General features: G+C 52.3%; 2 protein-coding genes across 3 annotated transcripts in view; both read right to left on the bottom strand.

Annotated features, from left to right (window-relative positions):
- LOC125940963 (uncharacterized) overlaps positions 1–7087 on the bottom strand; it is a 20694-nt gene extending 13607 nt beyond the window's left edge. For both annotated transcript variants that reach the window (XM_049657761.1, XM_049657760.1), the window contains exon 1: positions 6381–7087. In XM_049657761.1, the coding sequence (XP_049513718.1) occupies positions 6405–7061 (657 nt within the window). In that variant the 5' untranslated portion in view covers positions 7062–7087 and the 3' untranslated portion in view covers positions 6381–6404. The remainder of the gene's footprint in view (positions 1–6380) is intronic.
- LOC125940964 (uncharacterized) lies at positions 6415–10984 on the bottom strand. Its single transcript, XM_049657762.1, has 2 exons — positions 10278–10984; positions 6415–6432 (listed from the first exon to the last, which is right to left on the bottom strand). The coding sequence occupies exon 1, from the start codon at positions 10956–10958 to the stop codon at positions 10302–10304; it is 657 nt and encodes a 218-aa protein (XP_049513719.1). The 5' UTR covers positions 10959–10984; the 3' UTR covers positions 6415–6432; positions 10278–10301.
- Between the last annotated feature and the right edge of the window lie 1133 nt (positions 10985–12117).

The raw sequence follows: 12117 nt of genomic DNA, 5'->3' as shown, positions 1-12117 counted from the left end.
CTGTCCCTCCTCTGTAGTATGTTAGTAGTAGGTAGCCACGTCTACTTTTATGAAAAAAAAACACCGCATATCCACGGGGTGAATGATGCTGAGTCGGCGAAGCTCCGGAGGGAATCATCGGTAAACCGTGAACCTTCCGTGTAATTCGCCCAGTCTCGCCGCACTAAATCGAACGATGACTTCCACCAATGACACGCGCCATATGTGACGTCATTCCTATTTATATCAGCGCCCTTCATTATAATTGCACCATCTTCCGCTTAGTGGGACGCTAGCACAAACGCGTTAGAAACGTGCAGTACTCTCCAGTAAGGGGGAGAGGCCACAGCGTCTTACGCAGCCGTTTACACATGCCGGAACGTGCACCACGTTTGCCGACGCCATCACATGACTGCTGAGATAGTATAACCCCCGTATTCATAAACGCTCCTCGACTTGAACTTGACTTGCCACCGCCTTCAACGCGTTTCGAACGCGCTGCCCAAGGCGGTGGCAAGTCAAGTTCAAGTCGAGGAGCGTTTATGAAAACGGGGGTAAGGCGGAGAGGCCACAGCGTCTTACACCAGCTTCTTACACGGGCCGTAACGCGCTAGCACAAACGTGTGTCCATGTGCGCTTCGTGGCGTAGTGGCTAGCGCCGCGCGTTCGGAAGCGAGGGGTCCCTGGTTCCATTCCGCGCTACGGACACAACTTTCGGAATTATTTAGGGGCGAAGCTCCTTAGGGTGTGGGTCTGTCCCTCGTATGTAGTCATCGTCTTCGTCGTTGTAGGTAGCCACGTCTACTTTTATGAGAAAAAAAATTCCGAAAGTTGCGTCCGTAGCGCGGAATCGAAACAGGGACCCCTCGCTTCCGAACGCGCGGCGCTAACCACTACGCCACGAAGCGCACATGGACGCACGCACCACGATGACAATAAATACCCAACATTAATGAAAGACTGCGCGTTTCTAACGCGTTTGTGCTAGCGCGTTACGGCCCGTGTAAGAAGGTGTAAGACTCTGTGGCCTCTCCGCCTTACCCCCGTATTCATAAACGCTCCTCGACTTGAACTTGACTTGCCACCGCCTTGGGCAGCGCGTTCGAAACGCGTTGAAGGCGGTGGCAAGTCAAGTTCAAGTCGAGGAGCGTTTATGAATACGGGGGTTATACTCTCTCAGCAGTCATGTGATGGCGTCGGCAAACGCGGTGCACGTTCCGGCATGTGTACACGGCTGCGTAAGACACTGTGGCCTCTCCCCTTTACTAGAGAGTACTGCACGTTTCTAACGCGTTTGTGCTAGCGTCCACTTAAGCGGGAGATGGTGCAATTATAATGAATGGCGCTGTTATAAAATAGGAATGACGTCACATATGGCGCGTGTCATTGGTGGAAGTCAATCGTTCGATTTAGTGCGGCGAGACTGGGCGAATTACACGGAAGATTCACGGTTTACCGATGATTCCCTCTGGAGCTTCGCCCACTCATCATCATTCACCCCGTGGATATGCGGTGTTTTTTTTTTTTCATAAAAGTAGACGTGGCTACCTACTACTACGACGACGACGACTACTACTACATACTACAGAGGAGAGACAGACCCACACACCCTAAGGAGCTTCGCCCCTAAAAAGATTTCGTGACAACAGCCAACGGATAGAACTACCGATAACATTCGAGAAACTTCTAATACATACGTGCGTCGAGGAACAAGAATCGTTAGCCGATGAAAAGCAGTGACCAAAAAAAGATTAAGAAGTGAACAGGCGACGCGCGGTACTCTGGCGACATCGGAACTACGCTTTGCTCTTTCATCTTTCGCTGTTGTGCTCGTTCGCTCGGTTACGCCGTCGACGCTCGCAGCAGGAACGGACCGGACCATTAAGAGACGCGCTCTAAAAGAGAGGGAGAGGCGGAAAAAAAGAAACATGAGGTAAGGAAAGAAGAACGTATACTTATAAAAAGAACAAACCTGTAACACAAAGAAACACACTTGCAACTTATAACTTAAACGCAAACACTTAAGTGACAACGTTCAAGATAATAAAATAAAAGGCATACGCCGCCTACGAAGTTCTTCTTCGTCGTTTATTGCATATTAAGGTTCGGCGACGTCTTGTTAATATATCAATAAAGTTTTAGGTGCAACACCTGGAAAACTAAGCGGAATGTGTACAATGACAGCCATAGAGCTGTTTTAAGCTTTTGGCTCCAGTGCGAATCCGCCGTGCGTACGCTTGTGAATAACCAACTTATCTGCGAAGATCTTACCCCGGTTGCCATCCGAGACAGCGTTTTGTATGCTTTGAGAGGTGATTTGTGGCACTATGTTGTCCTATATACGTTATGGGTGGCGCTCCCCTTACCACCGACACGACCGCTGGATAAAATTGCCCCCACCTCCGCGAAGGGAATCGTGAGGAAATGCGAATGCATTTCTTGCGCCGAGAGTACACGGCGTAGTAATTTTAATGGCGTAAATTAATGACGAGACGAGGATTTATACCGTAACCATTTATTTACACAATCATCAGCACCTGTTTGTGTTGTCAATGTACCTGACGGCCATAATCACAGCCTTGTGGTCGCTAAAGTGTACAGTCAAAGGGTCTTTGAGAAGCATGCGCACGTCACAGTTTCGGGTAAAGGCGAGATCAATGCAACTTCCGTGAATGGTAGTCGGACACTTGTCGGACTCGGCGGAGGCACACTGCATAGAGTACTTTGTCCGCATGTACTCCACCAACCACTCGCCGCTCTTCTTTCTCACGTCCACGTTAAAGTCACCAACCAAGACGACGGGGTCAGATACTTGGAGCGCACACACAAACTTTCCATAGCCGCGTCCAGTTGCGCGGCAACGGCGTCACGAGCGAGGTTGGACGCAAGGTACACGGTCACCACAAAGACTCCGTCTCCGGTGTAGGCAAGGGTGTAGAAGTCTTTGTACGGAGACGTGTCCCGAACGGGCGAGGTGGCAACGGCATGCGATATGAGGTTCCCATACACGTTAGCAACGAGATTAACGCCGCAGTATTCGCCGTCCTTGCCGCTTCGAGCAAAGTAGTACTCGTTGACGGCGTCGTCGGCACCATCGTCACACAGACCACCACTGACACTAGGGCAGACGCGGCGATCGAGAACGAGAAGCGAGGACTGCCGTTGCTGTCGCAGTTCGTTCGGCATCACGCGCTCTTCGCTTCGCAGCCTTGTCTTCCGCTTCTCCTCCGGTTGAGGATGACGTTGAAGCTACTGCAGTGACGTCACCTCCAGCGAGAGGTGTAATGCTCGGGTTGGATTGTAATACACTTCTTGCTAGGTGTACCGTTGCCGTCAGACATTCGCCTTCACCGACTTCTGCCATCGCCTTGAGAGGCGCCCAGCCAGCGAACGGTCGAGAGTGAGGCGCGCGCTTCACTCCATTTATATATACGTGCGATCGAGCGAACGGGAGAGTGGGGCGCAGGGAGGAGAGAGAGCGAACGGCGAGAGAAGGAGCGGCAAAGCACTGCACCTACCCTCTATTACACTCTCTCCACACACGCGGGAGCTCCGCCGAGTTCCCAGTTCCCGCGATGCGAGCGCCCTCACACGCCAGAGCGCTATCCTCCTCTCCACTCACTCTCCGCTACTCCGCCCGCACCAGTGCTCCGGTTGCTAGGGGCGAGGATAAGCGCGCGCGCCCGCAGCTGTTGCTATAGGAGAGGGACTGAGAGCGGAGAGATAACACCTGCCGGCGCGCGGACACCGACAGACGCCTGACATGCCCCGACTAAGAAATGCATTCGCATTTAAAAACAGGTGCGGCCTGCTGTGTCGCGTCGCCGTCGATGGGCGAGCGCGTCTCGGCAAAGTTGAGAGTTGCAGCCGCTGTTTTAAGGGCGAAGCTCCTTAGGGTGTGGGTCTGTCCCTCCTCTGTAGTATGTAGTAGTAGTAGGTAGCCACGTCTACTTTTATGAAAAAAAAACACCGCATATCCACGGGGTGAATGATGCTGAGTCGGCGAAGCTCCGGAGGGAATCATCGGTAAACCGTGAATCTTCCGTGTAATTCGCCCAGTCTCGCCGCACTAAATCGAACGATTGACTTCCACCAATGACACGCGCCATATGTGACGTCATTCCTATTTTATAACAGCGCCCTTCATTATAATTGCACCATCTCCCGCTTAATGGGACGCTAGCACAAACGCGTTAGAAACGTGCAGTACTCTCCAGTAAGGGGGAGAGGCCACAGAGTCTTACGCAGCCGTTTACACTTGCCGGAACGTGCACCGCGTTTGCCGACGCCATCACATGACTGCTGAGAGAGTATAACCCCCGTATTCATAAACGCTCCTCGACTTGAACTTGACTTGCCACCGCCTTCAACGCGTTTCGAACGCGCTGCCCAAGGCGGTGGCAAGTCAAGTTCAAGTCGAGGAGCGTTTATGAAAACGGGGGTAAGGCGGAGAGGCCACAGCGTCTTACACCAGCTTCTTACACGGGCCGTAACGCGCTAGCACAAACGTGTGTCCATGTGCGCTTCGTGGCGTAGTGGCTAGCGCCGCGCGTTCGGAAGCGAGGGGTCCCTGGTTCCATTCCGCGCTACGGACACAACTTTCGGAATTATTTAGGGGCGAAGCTCCTTAGGGTCTGGGTCTGTCCCTCGTATGTAGTCATCGTCTTCGTCCTTGTAGGTAGCCACGTCTACTTTTATGAGAAAAAAAATTCCGAAAGTTGCGTCCGTAGCGCGGAATCGAACCAGGGACCCCTCGCTTCCGAACGCGCGGCGCTAACCACTACGCCACGAAGCGCACATGGACGCACGCACCACGATGACAATAAATACCCAACATTAACGAAAGACTGCGCGTTTCTAACGCGTTTGTGCTAGCGCGTTACGGCCCGTGTAAGAAGGTGTAAGACTCTGTGGCCTCTCCGCCTTACCCCCCGTATTCATAAACGCTCCTCGACTTGAACTTGACTTGCCACCGCCTTGGGCAGCGCGTTCGAAACGCGTTGAAGGCGGTGGCAAGTCAAGTTCAAGTCGAGGAGCGTTTATGAATACGGGGGTTATACTCTCTCAGCAGTCATGTGATGGCGTCGGCAAACGCGGTGCACGTTACGGCATGTGTAACGGCTGCGTAAGACACTGTGGCCTCTCCCCCTTACTAGAGAGTACTGCACGTTTCTAACGCGTTTGTGCTAGCGTCCACTTAAGCGGGAGATGGTGCAATTATAATGAATGGCGCTGTTATAAAATAGGAATGACGTCACATATGGCGCGTGTCATTGGTGGAAGTCAATCGTTCGATTTAGTGCGGCGAGACTGGGCGAATTACACGGAAGATTCACGGTTTACCGATGATTCCCTCTGGAGCTTCGCCCACTCATCATCATTCACCCCGTGGATATGCGGTGTTTTTTTTTTTTCATAAAAGTAGACGTGGCTACCTACTACTACGACGACGACGACTACTACTACATACTACAGAGGAGAGACAGACCCACACACCCTAAGGAGCTTCGCCCCTAAAGAGATTTCGTGACAACAGCCAACGGATAGAACTACCGATAACATTCGAGAAACTTCTAATACATACGTGCGTCGAGGAACAAGAATTGTTAGCCGATGAAAAGCAGTGACCAAAGAAAGATTAAGAAGTGAACAGGCGACGCGCGGTACTTTGGCGACATCGGAACTACGCTTTGCTCTTTCATCTTTCGCTGTTGTGCTCGTTCGCTCGGTTACGCCGCCGACGCTCGCAGCAGGAACGGACCGGACCATTAAGAGACGCGCTCTAAAAGAGAGGGAGAGGCGGAAAACAAAAAAAAAGAAACATGAGGTAAGGAAAGAAGAACCTATACTTATAAAAAGAACAAACCTGTAACACAAAGAAACACACTTGCAACTTATAACTTAAACGCAAACACTTACAGTGACAACCTTCAAGATAATAAAATAAAAGGCATACGCCGCCTACGAAGTTCTTCTTCGTCGTTTATTGCATATTAAGGTTCGGCGACGTCTTGTTATTATATCAATAAAGTTTTAGGTGCAACACCTGGAAAACTAAGCGGAATGTGTACAATGACAGCCATAGAGCTGTTTTAAGCTTTTGGCTCCAGTGCGAATCCGCCGTGCGTACGCTTGTGAATAACCAACTTATCTGCGAAGATCTTACCCCGGTTGCCATCCGAGACAGCGTTTTGTATGCTTTGAGAGGTGATTTGTGGCACTATGTTGTCCTATATACGTTATGGGTGGCGCTCCCCTTACCACCGACACGACCGCTGGATAAAATTGCCCCCACCTCGGCGAAGGGAATCGTGAGGAAATGCGAATGCATTTCTTGCGCCGAGAGTACACGGCGTAGTAATTTTAATGGCCTAAATTAATGACGAGACGAGAATTTATACCGTAACCATTTATTTACACATTCATCAGCACCTGTTTGTGTTGTCATTGTACCTGACGGCCATAATCACAGCCTTGTGGTCGCTAAAGTGTACAGTCAAAGGGTCTTTGAGAAGCATGCGCACGTCACAGTTTCGGGTAAAGGCGAGATCAATGCAACTTCCGTGAATGGTAGTCGGACACTTGTCGGACTCGGCGGAGGCACACTGCATAGAGTACTTTGTCCGCATGTACTCCACCAACCACTCGCCGCTCTTCTTTCTCACGTCCCCGTTAAAGTCACCAACCAAGACGACGGGGTCAGATACTTTGGAGCGCACACACACACTTTCCATAGCCGCGTCCAGTTGCGCGGCAACGGCGTCACGAGCGAGGTTGGACGCGAGGTACACGGTCACCACAAAGACTCCGTCTCCGGTGTAGGCAAGGGTGTAGAAGTCTTTGTACGGAGACGTGTCTCGAACGGGCGAGGTGGCAACGGCATGCGATATGAGGTTCCCATACACGTTAGCAACGAGATTAACGCCGCAGTATTCGCCGTCCTTGCCGCTTCGAGCGAAGTAGTACTCGTTGACGGCGTCGTCGGCACCATCGTCACACAGACCACCACTGACACTAGGGCAGACGCGGCGATCGAGAACGAGAAGCGAGGACTGCCGTTGCTGTCGCAGTTCGTTCGGCATCACGCGCTCTTCGCTTCGCAGCCTTGTCTTCCGCTTCTCCTCCGGTTGAGGATGACGTTGAAGCTACTGCAGTGACGTCACCTCCAACGAGAGGTGTAATGCTCGGGTTGGATTGTAATACACTTCTTGCTAGGTGTACCGTTGCCGTCAGACATTCGCCTTCACCGACTTCTGCCATCGCCTTGAGAGGCGCCCAGCCAGCGAACGGTCGAGAGTGAGGCGCGCGCTTCACTCCATTTATATATACGTGCGATCCAGCGAACGGGAGAGTGGGGCGCAGGGAGGAGAGAGAGCGAACGGCGAGAGAAGGAGCGGCAAAGCACTGCACCTACCCTCTATTACACTCTCTCCACACACGCGGGAGCTCCGCCGAGTTCCCAGTTCCCGAGATGCGAGCGCCCTCACACGCCAGAGCGCGATCCTCCTCTCCACTCACTCTCCGATACTGCGCCCGCACCAGTGCTCCGGTTGCTAGGGGCGAGGATAAGCGCGCGCGCCCGCAGCTGTTGCTATAGGAGAGGGAGTGAGAGCGGAGAGATAACACCTGCCGGCGCGCGGACACCGACAGACGCCTGACATGCCCCGACTAAGAAATGCATTCGCATTTAAAAACAGGTGCGGCCTGCTGTGTCGCGTCGCCGTCAATGGGCGAGCGCGTCTCGGCAAAGTTGAGAGTTGCAGCCGCTGTTTTAAGGGCGAAGCTCCTTAGGGTGTGGGTCTGTCCCTCCTCTGTAGTATGTAGTAGTAGTAGGTAGCCACGTCTACTTTTATGAAAAAAAAACACCGCATATCCACGGGGTGAATGATGCTGAGTCGGCGAAGCTCCGGAGGGAATCATCGGTAAACCGTGAACCTTCCGTGTAATTCGCCCAGTCTCGCCGCACTAAATCGAACGATTGACTTCCACCAATGACACGCGCCATATGTGACGTCATTCCTATTTTATAACAGCGCCCTTCATTATAATTGCACCATCTTCCGCTTAGTGGGACGCTAGCACAAACGCGTTAGAAACGTGCAGTACTCTCCAGTAAGGGGGAGAGGCCACAGCGTCTTACGCAGCCGTTTACACATGCCGGAACGTGCACCGCGTTTGCCGACGCCATCACATGACTGCTGAGAGAGTATAACCCCCGTATTCATAAACGCTCCTCGACTTGAACTTGACTTGCCACCGCCTTCAACGCGTTTCGAACGCGCTGCCCAAGGCGGTGGCAAGTCAAGTTCAAGTCGAGGAGCGTTTATGAAAACGGGGGTAAGGCAGAGAGGCCACAGCGTCTTACACCAGCTTCTTACACGGGCCGTAACGCGCTAGCACAAACGTGTGTCCATGTGCGCTTCGTGGCGTAGTGGCTAGCGCCGCGCGTTCGGAAGCGAGGGGTCCCTGGTTCCATTCCGCGCTACGGACACAACTTTCGGAATTATTTAGGGGCGAAGCTCCTTAGGGTGTGGGTCTGTCCCTCGTATGTAGTCATCGTCTTCGTCGTTGTAGGTAGCCACGTCTACTTTTATGAGAAAAAAAATTCCGAAAGTTGCGTCCGTAGCGCGGAATCGAACCAGGGACCCCTCGCTTCCGAACGCGCGGCGCTAACCACTACGCCACGAAGCGCACATGGACGCACGCACCACGATGACAATAAATACCCAACATTAACGAAAGACTGCGCGTTTCTAACGCGTTTGTGCTAGCGCGTTACGGCCCGTGTAAGAAGGTGTGAGACTCTGTGGCCTCTCCGCCTTACCCCCCGTATTCATAAACGCTCCTCGACTTGAACTTGACTTGCCACCGCCTTGGGCAGCGCGTTCGAAACGCGTTGAAGGCGGTGGCAAGTCAAGTTCAAGTCGAGGAGCGTTTATGAATACGGGGGTTATACTCTCTCAGCAGTCATGTGATGGCGTCGGCAAACGCGGTGCACGTTCCGGCATGTGTACACGGCTGCGTAAGACACTGTGGCCTCTCCCCTTTACTAGAGAGTACTGCACGTTTCTAACGCGTTTGTGCTAGCGTCCACTTAAGCGGGAGATGGTGCAATTATAATGAATGGCGCTGTTATAAAATAGGAATGACGTCACATATGGCGCGTGTCATTGGTGGAAGTCAATCGTTCGATTTAGTGCGGCGAGACTGGGCGAATTACACGGAAGATTCACGGTTTACCGATGATTCCCTCTGGAGCTTCGCCCACTCATCATCATTCACCCCGTGGATATGCGGTGTTTTTTTTTTTCCATAAAAGTAGACGTGGCTACCTACTACTACGACGACGACGACTACTACTACATACTACAGAGGAGAGACAGACCCACACACCCTAAGGAGCTTCGCCCCTAAAAAGATTTCGTGACAACAGCCAACGGATAGAACTACCGATAACATTCGAGAAACTTCTAATACATACGTGCGTCGAGGAACAAGAATTGTTAGCCGATGAAAAGCAGTGACCAAAAAAAGATTAAGAAGTGAACAGGCGACGCGCGGTACTTTGGCGACATCGGAACTACGCTTTGCTCTTTCATCTTTCGCTGTTGTGCTCGTTCGCTCGGTTACGCCGCCGACGCTCGCAGCAGGAACGGACCGGACCATTAAGAGACGCGCTCTAAAAGAGAGGGAGAGGCGGAAAACAAAAAAAAAGAAACATGAGGTAAGGAAAGAAGAACCTATACTTATAAAAAGAACAAACCTGTAACACAAAGAAACACACTTGCAACTTATAACTTAAACGCAAACACTTACAGTGACAACCTTCAAGATAATAAAATAAAAGGCATACGCCGCCTACGAAGTTCTTCTTCGTCGTTTATTGCATATTAAGGTTCGGCGACGTCTTGTTATATATCAATAAAGTTTTAGGTGCAACACCTGGAAAACTAAGCGGAATGTGTACAATGACAGCCATGGAGCTGTTTTAAGCTTTTGGCTCCAGTGCGAATCCGCCGTGCGTACGCTTGTGAATAACCAACTTATCTGCGAAGATCTTACCCCGGTTGCCATCCGAGACAGCGTTTTGTATGCTTTGAGAGGTGATTTGTGGCACTATGTTGTCCTATATACGTTATGGGTGGCGCTCCCCTTACCACCGACACGACCGCTGGATAAAATTGCCCCCACCTCCGGCGAAGGGAATCGTGAGGAAATGCGAATGCATTTCTTGCGCCGAGAGTACACGGCGTAGTAATTTTAATGGCGTAAATTAATGACGAGACGAGGATTTATACCGTAACCATTTATTTACACATTCATCAGCACCTGTTTGTGTTGTCATTGTACCTGACGGCCATAATCACAGCCTTGTGGTCGCTAAAGTGTACAGTCAAAGGGTCTTTGAGAAGCATGCGCACGTCACAGTTTCGGGTAAAGGCGAGATCAATGCAACTTCCGTGAATGGTAGTCGGACACTTGTCGGACTCGGCGGAGGCACACTGCATAGAGTACTTTGTCCGCATGTACTCCACCAACCACTCGCCGCTCTTCTTTCTCACGTCCCCGTTAAAGTCACCAACCAAGACGACGGGGTCAGATACTTTGGAGCGCACACACACACTTTCCATAGCCGCGTCCAGTTGCGCGGCAACGGCGTCACGAGCGAGGTTGGACGCGAGGTACACGGTCACCACAAAGACTCCGTCTCCGGTGTAGGCAAGGGTGTAGAAGTCTTTGTACGGAGACGTGTCTCGAACGGGCGAGGTGGCAACGGCATGCGATATGAGGTTCCCATACACGTTAGCAACGAGATTAACGCCGCAGTATTCGCCGTCCTTGCCGCTTCGAGCGAAGTAGTACTCGTTGACGGCGTCGTCGGCACCATCGTCACACAGACCACCACTGACACTAGGGCAGACGCGGCGATCGAGAACGAGAAGCGAGGACTGCCGTTGCTGTCGCAGTTCGTTCGGCATCACGCGCTCTTCGCTTCGCAGCCTTGTCTTCCGCTTCTCCTCCGGTTGAGGATGACGTTGAAGCTACTGCAGTGACGTCACCTCCAACGAGAGGTGTAATGCTCGGGTTGGATTGTAATACACTTCTTGCTAGGTGTACCGTTGCCGTCAGACATTCGCCTTCACCGACTTCTGCCATCGCCTTGAGAGGCGCCCAGCCAGCGAACGGTCGAGAGTGAGGCGCGCGCTTCACTCCATTTATATATACGTGCGATCCAGCGAACGGGAGAGTGGGGCGCAGGGAGGAGAGAGAGCGAACGGCGAGAGAAGGAGCGGCAAAGCACTGCACCTACCCTTTATTACACTCTCTCCACACACGCGGGAGCTCCGCCGAGTTCCCAGTTCCCGAGATGCGAGCGCCCTCACACGCCAGAGCGCGATCCTCCTCTCCACTCACTCTCCGCTACTCCGCCCGCACCAGTGCTCCGGTTGCTAGGGGCGAGGATAAGCGCGCGCGCCCGCAGCTGTTGCTATGGGAGAGGGAGTGAGAGCGGAGAGATAACACCTGCCGGCGCGCGGACACCGACAGACGCCTGACATGCCCCGACTAAGAAATGCATTCGCATTTAAAAACAGGTGCGGCCTGCTGTGTCGCGTCGCCGTCAATGGGCGAGCGCGTCTCGGCAAAGTTGAGAGTTGCAGCCGCTGTTTTAAGGGCGAAGCTCCTTAGGGTGTGGGTCTGTCCCTCCTCTGTAGTATGTAGTAGTAGTAGGTAGCCACGTCTACTTTTATGAAAAAAAAACACCGCATATCCACGGGGTGAATGATGCTGAGTCGGCGAAGCTCCGGAGGGAATCATCGGTAAACCGTGAACCTTCCGTGTAATTCGCCCAGTCTCGCCGCACTAAATCGAACGATTGACTTCCACCAATGACACGCGCCATATGTGACGTCATTCCTATTTTATAACAGCGCCCTTCATTATAATTGCACCATCTTCCGCTTAGTGGGACGCTAGCACAAACGCGTTAGAAACGTGCAGTACTCTCCAGTAAGGGGGAGAGGCCACAGCGTCTTACGCAGCCGTTTACACATGCCGTAACGTGCACCGCGTTTGCCGACGCCATCACATGACTGCTGAGAGAGTATAACCCCCGTATTCATAAACGCTCCTCGACTT

The sequence above is a fragment of the Dermacentor silvarum genome, chromosome 10, assembly GCF_013339745.2.
Source record: "Dermacentor silvarum isolate Dsil-2018 chromosome 10, BIME_Dsil_1.4, whole genome shotgun sequence".
NCBI classification, from domain to species: Eukaryota; Metazoa; Arthropoda; class Arachnida; order Ixodida; family Ixodidae; genus Dermacentor; species Dermacentor silvarum.
The sequence above is the reverse complement of the archived record's forward strand: the minus strand, read 5'-3'. Positions and strand labels throughout refer to the sequence as shown.

Bases quoted from the DNA above. Each gene is read 5' to 3' on its own strand.
- LOC125940964 (XM_049657762.1), bottom strand. From the start codon at position 10,958: ATGCCGAACGAACTGCGACAGCAACGGCAGTCCTCGCTTCTCGTTCTC.